At 44.0% G+C, this 22,421-nt stretch overlaps 1 protein-coding gene across 1 annotated transcript in view; it reads right to left on the reverse strand.

Moving 5' to 3' along the window:
• LOC122539786 (plexin domain-containing protein 1-like) overlaps positions 1 to 22,421 on the reverse strand; it is a 276,627-nt gene that overhangs the window by 20,379 nt on the left and 233,827 nt on the right. Inside the window, exon 13 of the mRNA XM_043674842.2 lies at positions 7,311 to 7,468. Coding sequence (XP_043530777.1) covers positions 7,311 to 7,468 — 158 coding nt within the window. The remainder of the gene's footprint in view (positions 1 to 7,310; positions 7,469 to 22,421) is intronic.

Below are 22,421 nucleotides of genomic sequence, written 5' to 3' on the forward strand. Positions count from 1 at the left end.
AATAGTTACTCTTGATGGATGACCAACATAACCACAACACGAATCCATTCTTTAGCACGTTGTTCCATTGTATTATCTGGAGCCAAATGCTTCATTCACTTGTGACAGAGCTACCCCTCCAGGTTCCACTAGTCAGCTGGGCTGGTGGTGAGCAGTGGAAATTGACTAAATCTCCTTTCCTGGTATCTAAGATGCTGGAGATTGCCGTGGGTCAGGCAGCATTCATGCAGAGACAGCAAGCTAATGCTTCCAGTCTAGATGACGTCACATCAGCTCTGATGAAGAGTGATCTAGACTCAAAACGTTAGCTTGCTCTCTCTCCATGAATGCTACTTGACTCGCTGTGATCTCCAACACTTTTTCTTTCAGTACAGATTCCAGCATCTGCAGTAACTTGCTCCTACCTGGTATCTACTCCCTTTAGTTTATGTCATGCTCACTTTGGATATTATGTGAATGGCAACAGACAGCTGAACTCAAACAGGTTGCCACTGATATTGGAGTTATCCAGGTCAAAGAATCAGTGTCCTCTGTGGCTCAGGCAGTGACTCTTTCACCCGTGAGTCACAAAATTTTATATCTTCCTCTGAGGCTACCCCTCTAAGCACTACTGTGGGAGCAGTAACCTGTCAGGGATGCTGTCCTATGGGTGAGATGTTAAACTAAGGCTCTGGGTGGGTGAGTCATAGAGTCATAGAGATGTACAGCACGGAAGCAGACCCTTCAGTCCAACTCGTCTATGCCGACCAATCTAGTCCCACCTGCCAGGACCCAGCCCATTTCACAATATTATTTCAAAAAAAGAGCAGGGGAGTCTTTCCCTGCTGACTTGTTGATCTTTCAGTCAACATTACAATTAAAATGTTACGGCTATTGTAACACTGCTGTTTGCTGGAATTTGCTGACTGATCATCATGTTTCCTCTCGTGCAACAGTGACTACCCTTCAAAAAGCACTTAATTGGTTGTAAAGTGCATTGAGATGAAAGGCTATATAAATGCAAGGTTTCCTTTTTTTTCAATCAGTGAGCCATGCCTGATTCAGCCTGCAATGCTGGTGAGACCGAGACTAAAACCTCATTAGAGAACCCGGAAGATTATAGCTCCCATTGGATGAGTTTTATATTTAGAGTTTAAGCATCAGGATCATTGAAAATGCCAGTGTTCTTTTCATTAAGCTTCTGAGTGCTATAACAGAAGAATAATGACCTACTTGCAAATGTATTAAAATTCAAAATTAGAAGCAACTACTTCCCCAGGGTCCTTTTCATTTGAAGCTTTTTAATTCTATAATGGTATATTCTGTCACAGCAGAAAAGTCATATAGGCTGTCGATCTTTAGGAACAACACTAGCTTCCAGACAAATTGGTTTGAAACATGATGACTGGTGCTTCTAGCTTTTGCAATACAGAAAAAAAGAGTGATGTCAGCATTTTGAAGGAGCTGTCTCCCTAGATTCATACCTCTTTGAAATTTTCAAATATTTATCCACTAAACATTTTAAAAAGTAATTGTTGAATTTACTTCTGTCGTTGTGGCTGGTGGAACAATCTTTCAACCACTGGTATTCACAGAACGTTCTCTTAACCTCACCCTTTGAATTTTTGTTTTATTAACTTGTGGGACATGGGCATCACTGGTTGGGCCAACATTTATTGTCCATCTCTAACTGCCCTTGAGAAGGTGGTGGTGAGCAGTCCATGTGCTGTAGGTAAACCCAATAATTCCAGTAGTTTGGCCCAGTGAGAGTGAAGGAACAGTGATATATTTCCAAGTCAGAAGTGGCTTGGAGGAGAACTTGCAGATGTTTGTGTTCCCATGTATCTGCTGACTTGTTCATCTAGATGGAAGTGGTCATGGGTTTGAAAGGTGATACCTAAGGATCCTTGTTGAATTTCTGCAGTGCATCTTGTAGATAGTACACACTGCTGCTACTAAACATTGGCAGTAGAGTAACTGAATATTTGCAGATCTGGTGCCAGTCAAGTAGGTTGCTTTGACTTGGATGGTGTCAAGCTGGGAGCTAGGGGTGGCAGAGTGGTTAACACTGCTGCCTCGATTAGATTAGATTACTTACAGTGTGGAAACAGGCCCTTCGGCCCAACAAGTCCACACTGACCCTCTAAAGAGCAACCCACCCAGACCCAGTCCCCTACATTTACCCCTTCAACTAACACTACAGGCAATTTTACATGGCCAATTCACATATCCTGCACATTTTTGGATTGTGGGAGGAAACCGGAGCATCCAGAGGAAACCTGCGCAGACACGGGGAGAATGTGCAAACTCCACACAGAGAGTCACCTGAGGCTGGAATTGAACCCGGGTCTCTGTGAGGCAGCAGTGCTAACCACTGTGCCACTGTGCAGGGACCGGGTTCAATTCCCGCCTCAGGCAACTGTCTGTGTGGAGTTTGCACGTTCTCCCTGTGTCTGCGTGGGGTTTCCTCAGGGTGCTCCGGTTTCCTCCCACAATCCAAAGATGTGCAGGTTAGGTGAATTGGCCATGCCAAATTGTCCGTAGTGTTCGGTGCAGGGGTAAATGTAGGGGAATGGGTCTGGGTGGGCTGCTCTTTGGAGGGTCAGTGTGGACTTGTTGGGCCGAAGGGCCTGTTTCCGCACTGTAGGGAATCTAATCTGAAATTTTGTTTTGCTGTTTACATTAAGATGTGTCTACAGTGTCCTATATGGAGTGTTATTTTATTTTGTGAGATAAACATGTTTTCTTTTATTATAGAATATTTGAAGCCTCCTGTGAATATGTTTCAGTGCCTATCAACCACAGTAAACAACTGCAAAAGTTATACTTATGATCTATCAATCCAGATTTCACTCTGGGATTGGACTTGTCCAGTATCACCATCAACTAGAACCAGAACAAAAACACAGGGTGCCCAGTAGTTTGGGCAGTATTGAGCTGACTGGATCAAACTTGTTGTTGCACATTTTGTTCAGTTGGTAACACAGCTGTGTTAGGTCGAAAAGCTTGTTGCTCAGCTCTTAGCAAACTGGCTTGCAATTGAAAGGCATTTGCGATAGAGGGTGAGAAATTCATCGATACTTGACGCGCCCACTCCCATACTAATCCTGAATATGGGAGAAGACCATAAGACCAGAAGGTAATGGAGTAAAATTAGGCCATTCAGTCCATTGGGTCTACTCCACCATTCGAATATGGCTGATATGTTTCTCAACCCCATTCTCCTGCCTTCTCCCCATAACTCCTTTACCAATCAGGTGCCTAACTCTGTTTTAAATGCGCTCAATGAGCATTCTATCTGGATGTATCACTACCTGGTATGGCTACTGTACCATTCAAGATTGGAGATGGTTACGGAGAGTGGTGAACTCGGCCCAGACAATCACAAATCTATAGAATCCATCTACCAGGCCCGCTGTCAAGGAAAGGCCACTAGCATTCTCAAAGATCCATCCCACTCTGGTAGTGTTTTTCTACAACCTCTACCATCGGGCGCAACAGTTTCTACCCTACTGTTGTTAGAATACTGAATGTACTCACAAACCCTTAACATTAGCTGTACCTGTTTTTTGTTTTTGCCGCTGTTTACCTATTATTTACTATCTCTGCTACTTAACTCTGTGATCTGCCTGTATTGCTCACAAGACACAGCTTTTCACTGTGCCTCGGTACATGTGACAATAAATTCAATTCAATTCAATTCAATTCAATTCAGTTCAAGTGAATTCAATGACTTGGCCTCCACAGCCCTCTGCAGCAATGAGTTCTACAGATTTCCCACCCTCTGGCTGAAGAAATTCCTCCTCGTCTCAGTTCTAAGGTGTCTTCTCTTCACTCTGAGGCTGTGCCCTTGGATCCTTGTGGAAATATCTTCTCCACGCCCACTCTATCCAGGCTTCTCGGTGTTCTGTAAGTTTCAAACAGATTCCCCCATATCCTACTAAACTTCATTGAATACAGAACCAGAGTCCTCAACTGCTCCTCATGTGACAAGCCCTTAATTCTTGTAAACCTCCTTTGGACCCCCTCCAAGGCCAGCAGATTCTTCCTTAGATATAGGGCCCAAAATTGCTCACAATATTCAAAATGCAGTCTGACCAGAGCCTTATACAGCCTCAGGAGTACCTTACTGCTCTTGTATTCTTGCCATCTCAAAATGAATGCTAACTGCATTTGTCTTCCTAACTGCCAACTAAACCTGCATGTTAACCTTAAGTGAATCCTGAATTACGGTCACTGGACCAAGCATTAGGATCTTTGCACCCTGCACCATTCAAAAAGATTGGAATCATATCCCAACCCCATTCAAACATCTTCGCTCCTTATCTTCTACCGTCTTCGAAAAGAAAAAAAGTACCGATTTCAGGTTTACGAGAATCAATTGAGGTGTAATCTACTCTTGTCATGGGAGATAGATCCAGGCTTGTATGTTTGTCAAGAGTGCAGCTGTCTTGGAGACTTATAGGACTCTGTTTCAGGTTACTGAAACAGAGAAGGCTTTGGACCAACCTAAAAGGAATTTTACACTTTGGGAAATCAGTGAATGGGACTTGACGCAAGTTAGGACATGGGCAGCAGAAGTAAAATACTGGGGAGCTTGAAAATCTGAAATTGAAGCAGAAAATAACCCTCTGTAGTTTTGATGGTGTTCTGAGATCTAGAAAATATCACTGGCTTTAAACAGTAATTATGTCTTAAAATGCTGGAAATACTCAGCATATTTGGTAGCACCTCTCAAGAGACAGGTGCTACCAAATCTGCTGAGTATTTCCAGCATTTTCTGTTACCCTTGAGCCTGTTGTGTCATCCAACAAGATGGTGGTTTACATTCTGTCTCAACTTCACCATCCCACCTTCTCCCAGAGGGATTCAAAAAGCCCATTAATCCCAATCCTAAGTATACTGAATGATGGAGCATCTGCAACTCTCTGGGTCAGAAACTATTTCAATTTATTGGCTTATTCATGGGTTTTTGGCATCTCTAGTTGGCCAACATAGAGGGCAGTTGAGAGCCAACCAGGTTGCTGTGACTCTGGAGTCACATGTAGGCCAGACCAACTAAGGATGGCAAATTTCCATCTCAGATGGGTTTTTACAACAATCCACAAATTGTCACCATCAGACCAGCCTTTTAATTCCAGATTTTTATTGAATTCAAATTTCATCATCTGCCATGGTGGGATTTGAACCAACGTCACCAAAATATTAGCCTGTAGCTCTGCATTACAAACCCAGGGACCATCACTGCCACCCCAGGTTCACGACCATCTGCATGGCAATATTACTTTCCATTCCATTATAGAAACGAGGTGGAAAGTTACACAATATTGATGGAAATATGCATAGCAAGGTGAACCTTTAAAAAAAAGTCACATAAATTTTAATTCATCAGTTTCAAAGCAGACTCTTGGTTCACCAGTCTGTCGTAGAGCTTTTATGGGTTTCATGTGCTATTGGATTAGACAGTGAAGAGGCGTTTAGCTTACTTGAATTTAAAATTGTGCCTCATTTCAAAGGTGATTTTATATCCTGACAGGAATCAGTAATTTAGTGTCTCCTCTCCTTCTGCATTGCCTACTAAATCCTCACCTTCCTGTCTTGACTTACATTACTGGGACTGTCATATTCCATCTCAAAATGTCAAGCTCTGGGTGATGAGCAGTAATTTATTCCTGATTGTAATTACAAAAACATTGATCCTGACTGGAATTTTACTCGTGCGTTTAAGGAACAGACCTTGGAAAAGCTTGTGGAATGAGTGCCACTTCCTATAACATATTCTGCGAATATTTAAATGCCCTTGCTGCTATTTTGGAGACTATTCCTCATGCACGGCCTGGATACCGAGTGTCAATAAACTATCTATCCATGGAGAACAGGTCTGATGAGTCTTTGTCATTAGCTGATGTCCAGTTTGAAGTCGATGGCAAAGCAATTTCATCACCAAAAATGGGAAAAAGCTGTGAGTAAGGCAACTCATTTCCTCTTTTGGTTCGGTTTTTGAATGACTTGAGATAATGGTGGCACAGAGTCATGGAGATCTACAGGACAGAAAGAGGCTCTTTGGCCAGTCTGGTTTATAACAACCACCTAAACTATTCTAATCCTATTTCCATAGGTCTATAGTCTTGTATGCCTTGGTATAACAAGTGCACATCTAAATACTCCTCAAATGTTATGAGTGCTTCAGATTTTATCAAACTTACAGGCCGTGAGTCCCCGATTCCCACCACCCTCTGAGTGATAAACATTTTCCTCACATTTCCTCTAAACCTCCTGCTTCTTAAATCTATGCCCCTTGGTCACTGATCCCTCCACCAAGGGGAAAAAAATTCCTTCTGTCTACCCTGTCTATGCCTCCCTCATTGATATATCTCAATCAAGTCCCCTCTCAATGTCCTCTGCTTTAAATCTCAGTAGTAATGTCAGCTGATTGGTGATGCAGAGTTGCAAGCTAAAACTGTGGAGGAAGATTTCAATTGCCACGATGGCAAGTTGAGGAATTTAAATTTGCTTAATAAATTTAGAATATAAAGCTAATCTCAGTGATGATGATCATGCCTATTATCACTGCCAGTTGAAAAAAACCTAACTGGTTCACTAACATCTTTTAGAACTTAAAACATAGAGCATTACAGCACAGTCAGGCTCTTCAGCCCTTGATGTTGTGCCGACTTGTGAAACCGATCTGAAGCCCATCTAACCCATACTATTCCATTATCATCCATATATTTATCCAATGACCATTTAAATGCTCTTAAAGCTGGCGAGCCTACTATTGTTGCAGGCAGGGCATTCCACGCCCTTAGTACTCTCTAAGTAAAGAAACTACCTCTGACATCTGTCCTATATCTATTATCCCTCAATTTAAAGCTATGTCCCCTTATGCTAGCCATCACCATCTGAGGTACAAGATGTCCACCTTATCTGATCCTCTGATCATCTTGTATGTCTCTATTAAGTCACTCTTAACGTTCTCTTTAATGAAAACAGCCTTAAGTCCCACAGCCTTTCCTCACAAGACCTTCCCTCCACACCTGGCAACATCCTGGTAAATCTCTACATCCTTTCCAAAGATTCCATGTAAAGGGAATGAAACCTGCCGTCCTTACCTGTTTTGGTCTACAGGTTACCCCAGATGTGGTTGACTCTTGATTGCCCTCTGATATAACTGAGCAAATCACACATTTCAAGGACAATTAGAGATGTACAACAAATACTGACCTAGCCGCAACTGAGTAAAGGAATTAGTCCTCTAGCTGCCAGGAGTTGATTCTGAGATGTTTATCCATTCCATTTTAATAGGCATCATGAAAAAGATTGCAGCTCACCTCAATAAAAAATAAGGCAGCAGGAGACAGGGGGTGACTGCTAATGTAGATGATGCCCAGAATAATGACAGCGATGACAATAACTGCCAGGACAATGCCCACTACCACACCGGTGTGCAGAGGACCTTTCTTATCTGAGGGACTGTCATCTGTGATATCTGCAAGAAAACACAGGGAATGGGGGGAGACAAATAAATAATTAACTGAAGGGTCATATGTTAAGATTCAACTATTCTGATAACACAGGATTCACATTAAATATTTAAACAATTACAACAGCGACTGCACTTCAAAGATAATGCATCAGCGGCTGAGCTCTCTGGGATGTCATGAGGTTGTCAACGCATTTTTCTTTTGTTTTATTTTGAAAATGGCTCATTATATGTCTGAATAAATACACAGCATGTTGCACTCAATCGACCCTCTACACTGAAACCACAAGTCTGATTGGTTCCAGTGAAGGAGGTGCAGGGGGTTATTTGATATTAGTCCTTCAAAACCACAGCATCGATTTAAGAGGGAAATCAGGAGGGCAAAAAAGGGGACATGAGGGGCATGGATAGGATAAATAGACAAAGTTTTTTCCCTGGGGTGGGGGAGTCCAGAACTAAAGGGCATAGGTTTAGGGTGAGAGGGGAAAGGTATAAAAGAGACCTAAGGGGCAACATTTCCACACAGAGGGTGGTGCATGTATGGAATGAGCTGCCAGGTGAAGTGGTGAAGGTTGGTACAATTGCAACATTTAAGAGGCATTTGGATGGGTATATGAATAGGAAGGGTTTGGAGGGATATGGGCCGGGTGCTGATTGGTGGGACGAGATTGGTCGGCATGGACAGGTTGGACCCAAGGGTCTGTTTCCATGCTGTACTCCTTGATGGCTCTATGATTTACTTCTCTGGTTTCCTGGCGTCAATCACACTTTCTGACTGAGCGGGTTTGGTTCTTTTGTTGCCCTCTCTACTACATTGAACGAAAGTCAAATGTGGGCATACAAACTGGCTTTCAGTTCGGGGGAAATCACACATGGCGCTGGAATCACATAATTGCTATGGCACAGCAGGAGGCCATTTGGCCCATCATGGCCAAATCAGCTCTATTGTCAAGTGCCAATCTTTTTTTTAATACCCTTTCCATGCACACCCTTTCAATCCAAATAATTATCCAATACCCTTAGTGCTTCAATTGAATCTGCTTCCACCACATTTCCAGGCAGTGCATTCCAGACCCTATCTACTCACTGTTTGAAAAAAAATCTTGCATCATCCTTGTTTCATTTGCAGCTCACTTTAAACCCATGCCCCCATGTTCATATTTCCTTTATGAGCAGTAAAAGTTTTTTCTGATTTATTGTATCCAATCTGCTCATGATTTCGAAAACCTCCATCAGATCTCCTCTCAATATTCTTCCTTCCAAGGAGAACAGTCCCAACTTCTTCAATCTATCCTCATCGCTGAAGTTTCTCGTTTCTGGAATTATTCATGTGAATCATTTCTGCACACACTCTCTCTCTCTCCAAACCTTCAAATCGTTCCCTCAGTCTGACACACACAATAATCCAGCTGTGGTTCCACAAGTACCTTGAACATGTTCAATGTCACCTCTCTGCTCTTGTGCTCTATGTCCCTAATAATAAAACCAAGGACATTGTACATTTTATTAACTGCTCTCTCCATCTGTCTTGCCACCTTCAATGATCTGTGCACCTATACACTCAAGTCCCATTGCTCCTGAACCCCCTCCTGGAACCTGGGTAATGTACAGTTCTGTGTGGGGAGTTTGTCAGTACTGACTTGGGAGGCCAGAGCTCACTGGAGTGAGTGAGGGGGTCTGTTGGGTAAGGGGGCAGTGGACAGTGGAAGAGCAGGTTCTGACCAGTGATGGATAGCAGTGGCTCAGTCTGGGTGGTGCCAGATGAGGAGGGTTCGAAGAGTGTGGTATTGGAAAAGCACAGCTGGTCAGGCAGCATCAGAAGAATTGGGTGGCACGGTGGCACAGTGGTTAGCACTGCTGCCTCACAGCGTCAGAGACCCGGGTTCAATTCCTACCTCAGGCAACTGTCTGTGTGGAGTTTGCACATTCTCCCTGTGTCTGTGTGGGTTTCCTCTGGGTGCTCTGGTTTCCTCCCACAGTCCAAAAATATGCTGGTTAGGTGAATTGGCCAAGCTAAATTGCCCCTAGTGTTAGGCATAGGGGAATGGGTCTGGGTGGGTTGCTCTTCGGAGAGTCGGTGTGGACTTGTTGGGCCGAAGGACCTGTTTCCACACTGTATGTAATCTAATCATAAGCTCTTTGTGAGGGTGACTGAGTTCCTGGTCACTGTCTCCCAGACCCAATTCCCATGGGCAGCAAGTTTGCCCTCTGCAGCATGCTGACAGGTTGCCTTTGAACATAACCATTGGCCAGTTGACTGGGTGAATGCTTCCCTTCTATCCTGTTCCATTTGACAATTTCACTAAATTTTTCTTTTCCATTCTTGACTGCCTTCAAGCTCTGCTCTCCTGATGGACATGAAAAGTATCATTTGGGGATCTGTAAGATCCCCCTTTTGATGCACCTCATTTTAAGACCAACTTACCTTTTTTGTTACTCATTTCTAACACTCCAGGTTTTTCTTAAGAGCTGTTAGTGCTTTCTTATTTGCACACTCATTGGACTATGCAAGGACAGATTAGTGACAAGATCACTGATCAGTGACATTCCTCTCAATACATTTATGCCTCTGTGATTAGCTGCAGCCTTTGAATGGCAAGATTTCATCTCTTACCCAATCTCTTACCCAGTTCACTCATTGATACACCACAGATTGATCAGCACTTCACATTCAGGTGTCAAATTCTAAACAAGATTCGAAACAAGGCCTCACACCTAAAATGCATTGGCTGACTGGAGATGACTTGGAGAAAGTGAGGTCTGCAGATCCTGGAGATCAGAGTCGAGAGTGTGGTGCTGGAAAAGCACAGCCAGTCAGGCAGTGTCTTAGGAGCAGGAGAATCGACATTTCAAGCATAAGCCCTTCATTAGGAATGTGAAGGGCTTATGCCTGAAACATTGATTCTCCTGCTCCTCAGCTGCTGCTTGACTAGCTGTGCTTTTCCAGCACCACACTCTTGACTCCGATCTCCAGGATCTGCAGACCTCACTTTCTCTAAGCTGATCTGAGATGTCACCTCTCGTATACACTGATAAAAGCTTTAGTTAACTCGAGATGGTGACTTGAAAGAAATTTTGGGGTTTGTATTTTAATCAATTGAAATCTGCCCAACCTTTCTAACTGATCAAAGAGTTAATCAGAGGGAGTCAGCTATTTTAGGCTTGTTCAATACATTTGCATCAGTTGTATGACCCTTTGATCTTTTACTTATAAATTCTGTGTCTGATGCCTCCTCTCACTACACCAGATGGAGGAGCAATGCTCTGAAAGCTAGTGTTTTCAAATAAACCTGTTGAACTATAACCTGATTTATGATCTTGTCCAACCAGTCCAACACTGGCACCTCCACATCACAGATGGCAAACAGATCGGGAAGAATCTGAGGGTGCGTCCATATCTGTAGGGCTCACAGTTGTTGGTACCACGAAAGGTACCAGATCACCTCATCAGCCAGGAAGTCACCAAGAAGATAACAGAGTGCCAAGCCAATCTTTACAAATGCAAGAAGATGTGACTTTGGAAGACCATTAGAGTTTTAATTCATACTGGGGATGTGTTGATCTGAGAAGACAGACATTTATCCCCCCTATCCCTGGTTAACCTGAAAACTGAGTGTTTCACCTGGGGTTCCGTGCAGGGACAAAGTAAATCAATCACACTCTAGTTAAATCATAAGTGCTGGACTCTTGTTATGCATCTGTCCCCTGAGTCCAGGGCCTATTTTAGGCATGCAGCTGCCTGTCAGATATGTATGCAACAAATGGAGTATTAATGTCTGTTTAGCAGACATTGTTGAACATGACTGCTGGATTCAAATTAATAGTGCTGGGAATCTCAGGATTCTACTCTCAAGATTTCAAGTAATATCCTTTGTGTTGTCAAACTTCATGATTCACAAAACTAAACCAAGCCTTCACATAAAATAATGGCATTCTAAAACATCTGTGACCTTTAAGAATTGATTGAATCTTTCATGACACCACAATACAATTGGACTGAATCCTCCCTCTCACTGGGTCCGTTTATAACAGATTTTACAAGCCAAGGTCAGGGCACTTTAATCATTGAGCTGATACATCCTGACCTTCGTTTGGCCATTAAAAATTCCAGAAGAGTTCCAAGAGGGATCTTTAGCTTATGTACTCATTGAAGTAAATTGCAACATTTTATATCTGGCTGTAATCTGTATCCAATATGCCACACTATTATTTAGTTTATTTGAGATCCACGTTTATGGCTTGAGCTTTGAACCTTAAGGTCCATTTCTCTGATGGATTCTCTGGAACACTGTGTCTTGTGTTTCTGGATGGATGGCACTTAATTATGATCTCTAAGACCCTTCAGAACTTGAGGTCTTCTGCTGCCCAGATTCTGGATCACACCAAAAGCAGTTCAACCCTCGGCACCGTGCTTGGCGGCTAAGGGTAAACAAGACCTGGATTTTAAACATTGCACTTTGGATTTCAAGTCTCTCCATTGCTTTCTATCTCTGTAACTTCCTCCAACCATAAAATATCGATACATAACCAATGTTGCCCTATTGAGTGTTCCCCATTTTAATTCCTTCACCATTGGCAGTCATGCCTTCAGCTAGCAGGACCATAAGGTTCTGGAATTCCATCCCCAAACATCTATTTTGCCATCTTTCTTTCTTCATTGATGATGCCCCATGTTGTGTTACATCACATGGTCAGTGCATATTTACATAAGAAATAGGAGCAAAAGTAATCCCTTTAGCCTTTCAAAACCTGCCCTGCCCATTCAAAAAATTCATGGTTGATCCACCCAGGCCTCAAATCCTCTTCCCTGCCAGCTCCCTACAGCCGATATTTCAAAAATCTGTCTACCTCCTCATAGAATCCCTACAATGTGCAAGCAGGTCATTCAGCCCATTGAGTGTGCACCAACCCTCTGAAGAGCATCCCACCCAGATCCACCCTTGTAACCCTGAATTTCCCACGGCAGATCCACATCCCTGGATACTATAGGCAATTTAGCATGGCCAATCCACCTAACCTGCACATCTTCGGACTGTGGGAGGAAACCAGAGCAGCTGAAGGAAACCCACACAGACACAGGGAGAATATGCAAACTCCACACAGATAGTCACCTGAGTTAAAAATCTGCATTGATGTGGGTTTGGAGTTACAGGTAGGCCATGTTTGAGGACAGAGCAAGCAGAGGAAATGGTACATTTCCAGACGGTGTGTGACAAAGGGCTATATAAAAAGGTTATTGCACAAGGTAAGAACTCAAGGTATTCAGATAAGGTAATCACATGGATTAACAATTGGTTAACACACAGAAAACCGACACTGGGTTTTTTTCAAGTTGGAAAGTAATAACTAGTGGAGTCCCACAAGGACCAGTCCTAGGCTTCAATTAATTATCAACTATATTAGTTACTTGGAGTAAGGGGCAGAACATAATGTATTCAAATTTTCTAATGACACAAAAATAAATTGGAGGACATGCTCCGATGAGGACATCAACAATCAACAAGGACAACACCTTCCTTCTTTAAAGGACATAATTGAACCAGATGGGTTTTGTCAACAGGACATGGCTGAACAGCTTCAGGGCAGAAGAGATGACCGGGGGGGGTGGGGGGGGGGGGGGGTGCAGTGAGAGAGGGATTCACTGAGATCCTTGTAGAGGGAGGAGGAGGGCTTCTTCAAGGTAGGCATCCTTGCAAGAGGATTCGCAGTAGGTTAAGATCAACTAGGAGAAAGTGAGGACTGCAGATGCTGGAGACCAGAGTTGAAAAGTGTGGTGTTGGAAAAGTGCAGCAGGCCAGGCAGCATCTGAGGAGCAGGAGAATTGACTTTTTGGGCATAAGCCCTTCTTCAGGAATGAGGCTGGTGTGCCAAGCAGGCTGAGATAAAAGGTGGGGGGGGGGGGGAATTTGGGGGAAGGGGCGCTGGGAATACGATAGGTGGAAGGAGGTGAGGGTGAGGATGATAGGCCGGAGAGGGGGTGGGGGCGGAGAGGTCGGGAAGAAGATTGCAGGTCAAGAAGGCGGTGCTGAGTCCGAGGGTTGGGACTGAGATAAGGTGGGGGGAGGGAAAATGAGGAAGCTGGAGAAATCTACATTCATCTCGTGTGGTTGGAGGGTTCCTAGGCGGAAGATAAGGTGCTCTTCCTCCAGGCGTCGTGTGGCCAGGGTCTGGCGATGGAGGAGGCCAAGGACCTGCATGTTCTTGGCGGAGTGGGAGGGGGTGTTAAAGTGTTCAGCCATGGGGCGGTTGGGTTGGTTGGTGCAGGTGTCCCAGAGGTGTTCTCTGAAACATTCTGCAAGTAGGCGGCCTGTCTCCCCAATGTAGAGGAGACCACATCGGGTGCAGCGGATGCAGTAAATGATGTGAGTGGAGGTGCAGGTGAATTTGGATATGGAAGGATCCATTGGGGCCTTGGAGGAGGTGAGGGGGGAGGTGTGGGCGCAAGTTTTGCATTTCTTGCGGTTGCAGGGGGAAGGTGCCGGGAGTGGAGGTTGGGTTGGTGGGGGGTGTGAACCTGACGAGGGAGGCGCGGAGGGAGTGATCTCTCCGGAACACTGATTGGGGTAGGGAGGGAAATGAATCCCTGGTTGTGGGGTCTGTTTGGAGGTGGCGGAAATGATGGAGGATGATCTGTTTGGAGGTGGCGGAAATGACAGAGGATGATCTGTTTGGAGGTGGTGGAAATGACAGAGGATGATCTGTTTGGAGGTGGTGGAAATGACAGAGGATGACAGTGGCTTCATGGTCATCATTCAACTTTTAACATCTACCATGGCAGGACTTGAACCTAAGCCCCAAGACATTACCTGGATTATTGGTCAAGCAATAATACTACTAGACCTTGGGAAGACAGCAAGGCAGGTACAGGCGTGATTCCTTGTGATCACTCAATACTCTCATCTCAGTGCTCCCGAGTGGAAGGGCTGCTGAAAAATCATGTTTAGCTTTGTCAAAGTACTAAAAAATACTGGGAGTGGGATGGGCAGGGTGATGTCTTGTGCGGGTAGGGAAAGGAGAATTATTAAACTCTCATGGTGGCTCGTCAAAGGGATGGAAAAGATCGTTCTCGTCCTTGTTTAAATATTAGGATAAAATGTCAACTTACATTCATTCCTGTCACTGAATGAATAATTTATGCAGGTGACATTTAATACACATTCATATTCTCAGAAGAACACTGAGTTCCCTGAGTTACTATGTCTATCTAATTACTCTTGATTTTCTTCAAAGATCCCTTGAGCTGCATCAAAGAACACATCAACTCAATCAATTTACTGTCCTCGCCCACAATGATTGTGGATGGTTTTACATTTTAACTCAAGGCTTGAATACTCACTTTCAAGAGAGAAATACCTGGAGGTGGTTAAGAAACACCAGGTAGAATGGGTGTTTATTCAGTAATGTCACTATTGTTCTATGTGTTCCAGAAGGTCGACCTTCACACTGGTGAACTGACACTTGCTGTATTGACAGGACAGCAGTCTACTGACTCTTCCCTCCCAGTGAAGTGAGGATGGAACAGGTCCAATTCCGAATGTCAGCCCTTGGCTTTGTTCAAAACGATGCAAACGTCAAGAGATTTCATTCAATGCCAGCCTGTTGAATCCCAGGCAGGCATTTCTGGTTTAAAAAATGAATGAGTCTCATTTTGAATTAATTCTGTCAGAAACAGCTTTCTAAATGAATTTGCAAATGTTTATTTGACTCAGTCTTTACACTGATGAGAAGTATCTTTACTTGATCTTTTTCTGCCTTGATAGATAGATGGAGATAGATAGATGGAGGGATGGATGGATGGAGAGATGGATATGGTTTGATGGAGAGATGGATATGGATGGATGAAAGGATGAATAGAGGGATGGATGGAGAGTGAATTGTTGGATGTTTATTTGTAAAAAGAGAGGAGGTCCTATTTGATCTCAGAGTATGAGTAATACAGTAAAGACTGTATTTATTGCCTATTCTGAGGCAACCTTGACATTTCACTCAGAGTGAAATAACAGAGATTTGTTCAGAAAGGCTTCCAAAGATTAAGAAGTCAAAGATAAGCAAAATGGAATGAGATACAAATCATTGGACAGAACAGGCTCTCAATAGGTTGAGTGGGTTCGACCTGTTTCGATGAGTCAGCATTCTCACTTCTAACATCTCCCTGGTGTAGAATGCGCTGCACTGTTAAACCAATGATGATTCCACTTCTTTTAGAAAGTGAGCGATAGACTGTTAAAAGGCTTTTGCAAATTGAACAGTTCAATCTTGAGTGATGTGAAACCACATTCTGGTGAAGCCTTTGAATGCTGAAGATGTTTTTTAGCCAGCCTTATATTGAAGCTTTAGCATGTTTATTGCCTGGATATTCTAAGCCTATTAAGCCTATTAAAATGCTAATTTTAATTAAAATGCATTAGCCCGATGCCATTAGTTTTATTGTTACACATTACCTTGTTGGGCTTTACCTCAGGCCTCTTTATAACAGATCTAATCCATGCAAATCAGGAAAGTGTCTACCACTTGGCTAATGATTTAACTGACTTTACTCACTGACTGTTGAACAGTAGGTAGATTCTCCCTGGAATCCAGACCAATATTAATCCTTCATCAGAATTACCAGAAGTGACTAGAGTCATAGAGTCATAGAATCGTACAGCATGGAAATAGACGGATTTTGCCTGTCCTCGGATGCTGCCTGAATTGCTGTGCTCTTCCAGCACCACTGATCCAGCTTCAGTCCAACCCGTCCATGTTGACCAGATATCCCAACCTAATCTAGTCCCACTTGCCAGAACACGGCCCATACCCTCCAAACCCTTCCTAACTATACACTCATCCAGATGCCTTTTAAATCTTGCAATTGTACCAACCTCCATCAGTTCCTCTGGCAGCACATTCCATGCATGTACCACCCTCTATGTGAAAACGTTGCCTGTTAAGTCCCTTTTATATCTTTCCCCTCTCACCCTAAACCTATGCCCTTTAGTTCTGGACTCCCCCACCCCAGGTTAAAGACCTTGTCTATTTACTCTATGTATGCCCCTTATGATATTATAAACCTCTACAAGGTCACCTCTCAGCCTTCAATTCTCCAGGGAAAACAGTCCCAGCCTATTCAACCTCTCCCTATAGCTCAAATCCTCCAACCCCTGGCAACATCCTTGTAAATCTTTTCTGAACCCTTTCAAGTTTCACAACATCCTTCCGATAAAAAGAAGACCAGAATTGCATGCAATATTCCAACAGTGGCCTAACCAATATCTTGTACAGCTGTAACATGACCTCCCAACTCCTATACTCAATGCTCTGACCAATAAAGGAAAGCATACCAAACACCTTCTTCACTATCCTATCTCCCTGCGACTCTATTTTCAATTAGCTATGAACCTGCACTCCAAGGTCTCTTTGTTTAGCAACACTCCCTGGGCCTTATCATTAAGTGTATAAGTCCTGCTAGGATTTGCTTTTCCAAAATGCAGCACCTCGCAATTATCTAAATTAAATTCCATCTACCGCTCCTGAGCGTCAAGCCACTGATACAATGGCAGCACAGAATTGGGATCTAGAATTCACTCAGGCATTGGGTTCCTGACTCCATTCTGGCCCTATATTTCAAAGTTATTTAATTTGCTGTAGAATGCAAGGTTGTGAAAGGTGCAGTATAAATGCAGGGCACTTCCTTTTCAGATCTAGTTACTTTATAAATGCTACATTAAGAAATCAATGGGTCTTGAGATGCGAGTATATATCAAAGTCAGGCATTGGCTTTCACAGTTTCGGGAAGAACGGAACTGACAAACAAGCGTGTTGTACAGAAAGGCATGACTTGTCAATTCAACATGCAGAGGCCATTGCTGTTTAGAACGGTTCCTGCATTTCAATGTGACCATGCTTCCACAGTACTCCAATGAGACAAAGTCGGAGACCAAATGGATGCAATTCATAACTGCAAAACTATTTGAGAGGAGTCTTTGTTAAAACCAAAATTAATCAGTGCAATTGTAGATTACTCAATAAATTGTTAATCTTTATTTCTTATTTTTTAACTTTAAGAAAGTTGAAACTTTATTGCTGGAACAGCACAGCAGGTCAGGCAGCATCCAGGGAACAGGAGATTCGACGTTTCGGGCACAGGCCCTTCTTCAGGAATTCTGATTCCTGAAGAAGGGCCTGTGCCCGAAACGTCGAATCTCCTGTTCCCTGGATGCTGCCTGACCTGCTGTGCTGTTCCAGCAATAAAGTTTCAACTTTGATCTCCAGCATCTGCAGACCTCACTTTCTCCTTAACTTTAAGAAACCCTATTATCAGCTTTAACAGCATCCCCAATAAACAGTGAGAACTCACAATTTCCTATCTGTCTGATATGGAACACATCCTTTTTCTTTGTGGGGTCATAACCCAATTCATAAACCTGGAGTATTTAGGATCCATGCTGTCAATGGCAAAATCTGTCTGGAGACCTCCTGGCTGTATCCTCTGCAGGAGGTGGGACATTATAAAAGCATGACTGTACACAGACAATGGATAGTCTTCAAGGAATTACTGCATGACTTACAACAACTATACATTCCTTCAAAGTGCAAAAATTCAAAGAAGGTCAGTCAACTGTGGCTATCAACTGAAGTTCAGGATTGAATAAGATTAAAGGAAAAGGCCATTAAGTTGACAGAAATTTCATTAATTCTGAGGAATGGAAGGTTTATAGAATGCAGCAAAGGAGGACCCAGAAACTAATAAGGAAAGGGAGAATAGAATATGAATGCAATCCAGCAAAATCCATAAAAAAGACCGTAAAAGCTTCCATAGGTACATAAAAATGAAATGTTTGGCTAAAATGAATGTAGGTCCATTACAGACCGAGTCAGAAGAATTTATATTTTGTGTCTGTGTTTATTGAGAAAGATATCAGAAATCTCCCTGAACTAGAGATTCAAGAAATAGAGCATGAGGAGTTTAAGGAAATTAATATTTATAAGAAGATCTGTAAGAAGAAATTCATCAGGCTGAAAACTGATATTTCCCCAGGACTTGATGGTCTTCACTCCAGAATGTTAAAGGGAATGGCTCTCGAGATAATCAGTGCATTGATGACTATTTTCCAAAGTTCGATGGATTCTGAAATGATTCCTGCAGGTGGAAGATAGCAAATGACACCCAGAAGGGAGCAAAGAGAAAACAGGAACTACAGAGCTGCTCGCCTTCCAAGCGTAGTGGGGAAAATACTCAAATCTATTATAAACGTTGGGACAAATACACAGTTAGATGATAAAGATCTGATTGAGCGAATCATTTATTATGAAGCTATTGTTTGAAAATGTTACTCACAAACTTGATAAAGGAGAGCCAATAGAATCATAGAGATGTACAGCACGGAAACAGGCCCTTCAGTCCAACCTGTGCATGCTGACCAGATATCCCAACCCAATCTAGTCCCACCTGCCAGCACCCGGCCCATACCCCTCCAAACCCTTCCTATTCATATACCCATCCAATTACCTCTTAAATGTTGCAATTGTACCAGCCTCTACCACTTCCTCTGGCAGCTCACTCCATACAGGTACCACCCTCTGTGTGAAAAAGTTGCCCCTTAGGTCTCTTTCATATCTTTTCTCTCTCACCCTAAACCTAGGCCCTCTAGCTCTGGGCTCCCTCACCCCAGGGTAAAGACTTTCTCTATTTATCTATCCATGCCCCTCATGATTTTATAAATCTCCATAAGGTCACCCCTCAGCCTCCGACACTCCAGGGAAAACAGCCCTGGCCTACTCAGCCTCTTCCTATAGATCAAATCCTCCAACTCTGGCCATGATTCGGAGATGCTGGTGTTGGACTGGGGTGTACAAAGTTAAAAATCACACAACACCAGGTTATAGTCCAACAGGTTTAATTGGCAGCACACTAGCTTTCGGAGCGACGCTCCTTCATCAGGTGATTTTGGAGGGCTCGATCATAACACAGAATTTGCAGTGTGATGTAACTGAAATTATACATTGAAAAATTGATTGTCTGTTAAGCCTTTCATCTGTTAGAATACAGTGATAGTTTCACTTCTTTCATGTGTAAATCACAAAACCCTTTTTTTTAAAGTTGCATTCTTGGGTTAGCTCTTCAACATATTGTCTAGCTATCACCATTGTTAACAGCCTCCAGTCTGAAAAACAGTCCTCCACCACCACCATCTGTCTTCTACCTTTGAACCAGTTCTGTATCCAAATGGCTAGTTCTCCCTGTATTCCATGAGATCTAACCTTGCCATCCAGTCTCCCATGGGGAACCTAGTCGACAGCTTTACTGAAGTCCATATAGATCACGAGAGTGTGGTGCTGGAAAATCACAGCAGGTCAGGCAACATCCGAGGAGCAGAAAAATCGATGTTTCAGGCTGGAGTCCTTCATCAGAAAGGAGGCTGGAGTTTCCGGGGGAGGAGTAGGGTTGCTGAGAGTATTATAGGTAGATGGTGGTGGGGGTAATGGTGATAGGTCAGAGAGGAAGGTGGAGTGGATAAGTGGGAAGAAGATGGACAGGTAGGACAGGTCATGAGGGTGTTGCTGAGCTGGAAGGTTGGAACTGGGCTAAGGCGGAGGGAAGTGAAATGAGGAAACTGGTAAAATCCACATTGATGCCATGGGGTTGGAGGGTCCTGAGGTGGAAGATGAGGCATTCTTCCTCCAGGCGTCAGGTGGTAAGGGAATGGTGATGGAGGAGGCCCAGGAGCTGTATGTCCTTGGCAGAGTGGGAGGGAGTGATGGGGTTGGTTGGTGCTGGTGTCCCGGAGATGTTCTCTGAAGCGCTCTGCAAGTAGGCGATCTGTCTCCCAATATAGAGGAGACTGCATTAGGAGCAATGGATACAGTAAATGACATGTGTGGAAGTGTAGGCGAAACTTTGATGGATGTGGAAGGCTCCTTTGGGGGCGTGGACAGAGGTGAGGGGGGAAGTGTTGGTGCAAGTTTTGCAATTCCTGCGGTGGCAGGGGAAGATGCCGGGAGTGGAGGGTGGGTTGTTGGGAACCATGGACCTGATGAGGTAGTCCCAGAGGGAACGATCTTTACAGAAAGTGGATAGGGGTGGAGAGGGAAATACATATCTGGTGGTGGGGTCCGTTTGTAGATGGCGGATATGGCGGAGGATGATGCGATGTATACGAAGGTTGGTGGGGTGGAAGGTGAGGACCAGAGGGGTTCTGTCCTTGTTGCGGTTGGAGGGGTGGAGTTTGAGGTGCAGGAATTGGATGAGAGGGCATCATCAACCACGTGGGAGGTGAAATTGCGGTCTTTAAAGAAGGAGGCAATCTGGTGTGTTCTGTAGTGAAACTGGTCTTCCTGGGTGGCAGGCGCGGTGGAAGTGGAGGAATTGGGAATAAGAGATAACAATTTTACAGGAGGCAGGTTGGGAGGAGGTATAGTCCAGGTAGCTGTGGGAGTTGGTGGGTTTGTAGAAAATGTCAATGTTGAGTTGGTCACCATTGATGGAGATGGAAGGGGAGGGAGGTGTCTGAGATAGCCCAGGTGAATTTAAGCTTCGGGTGGAATGTTTTGGTGAAGTTGATGAACTGCTCAATCTCCTTGTGGGAGCATAAGGTGGCACCGATGCAGTCATCAATTAGCAAAGGAAAAGGTAGAGAGTGGTGCCGGCGTAACTGTGGAAGGTAGACTGTTCACTGAGCAGACAAAGAGACAGGCATAGCTGGGGCCCATGTGGGTGACCATGGCTACCCCTTTCAACTGGAGGAAGTGGGAGGATTCAAAGGAGAAATTATTAAGGATGAGGTTCAGTTCAGTCAAACGAATTCAGCCAGTGGAAGGTACTCTTGGGGATGTCGGGAGAGGAAGAAACGGAGGGCTTGAGGGCCCTGGTCATAGTGGGTGGAGGTGTATAGGGACTGGATGCACATGGTGAAGATGAGGTGTTGGGGGCCAAGGAAACAGAAGTCTTGAAGAAGGTGGAGGGTGTGGGTGGTGTTCTGAATATATGTGGGGAGTTCCTGGCCAGGGGGAATAGGACAGTATCGAGGTAGATGGAGATGAATTCGGTGGGGCAGGAGTAGGCTGAGGCGATAGGTCAGCCGGGGTAGTCAGGCTTGTGGATCTTGGGTAAGAGATAGAACTTGGCAGTGTGGGATTCCCGAACTATGAGGTTGGAAGCTGTGGGTGGGAGATCCCCTGAGGCGATGAGGTTGTGTATGGTCTGGGAGATGATGGTTTGGTGATGGGAGGTGAGGTCATTGTCAAGGGGGTGGTAGGAGGAGGTGTCTTCAAGTTGGCACCTGGCTTCAGCGGTGTAGAGATCAGTGCGCCAAACTGCCACTGCACCCCCCCCACCTTGTCCGCTGATTTGATGGTCAGGTTGGGGTTGGAGCAGAAGGAGAGGAGGAGAGGGAGTGGAGTTTCTGACTCTAATCTCCAGCATTTGCAGTCCTCGCTTTCACTCTCCATATAGATCACGTCCACTGCTCAGCCTTCATCAATCCTCTTTGTTGCTTCTTCAAAAAACTCAAATCAAGTTTGTGAGACATGATTTCCCATGCACAAAGCCATGTTGACTATCTCTAATCAGTCCTTACCTTTCCAAACACATGTACATCCTGTCCCTCAGCATTCCCTCCAACAACTTGCCCACGAACAATGTCAGGCTGACTGGTCTTTAGTTCCCTGGGTGCCCCTTATCACTTTTCTTAAACAGTGGCACCACGTTAGCCAACCTCCAGTCTTCTGGCACCTCACCTGTGACTATCGATGATAAAATATCTCAGCAAGGGGCCCAGCAAACATTTCCTTAGCTTTCCAAAAAGTTCTAGGGTACACCTGATCAGGTCCTGGGGATTTATCCACTTTTATGTGTTTCAAAACATCTAGCACTTCCTCCTCTGTAATATGGACATTTTCAAGATGACACCATCTATTTCCTTACATTCTATATCTTCCATGTCCTTCCCCACAGTAAATACTGATGCAAAATACTCATTTA

This window comes from Chiloscyllium plagiosum, unplaced genomic scaffold, assembly GCF_037043375.1.
Source record: "Chiloscyllium plagiosum isolate Xiang-an unplaced genomic scaffold, Cpla_swu_hap1 HiC_scaffold_32, whole genome shotgun sequence".
NCBI lineage: Eukaryota > Metazoa > Chordata > Chondrichthyes > Orectolobiformes > Hemiscylliidae > Chiloscyllium > Chiloscyllium plagiosum.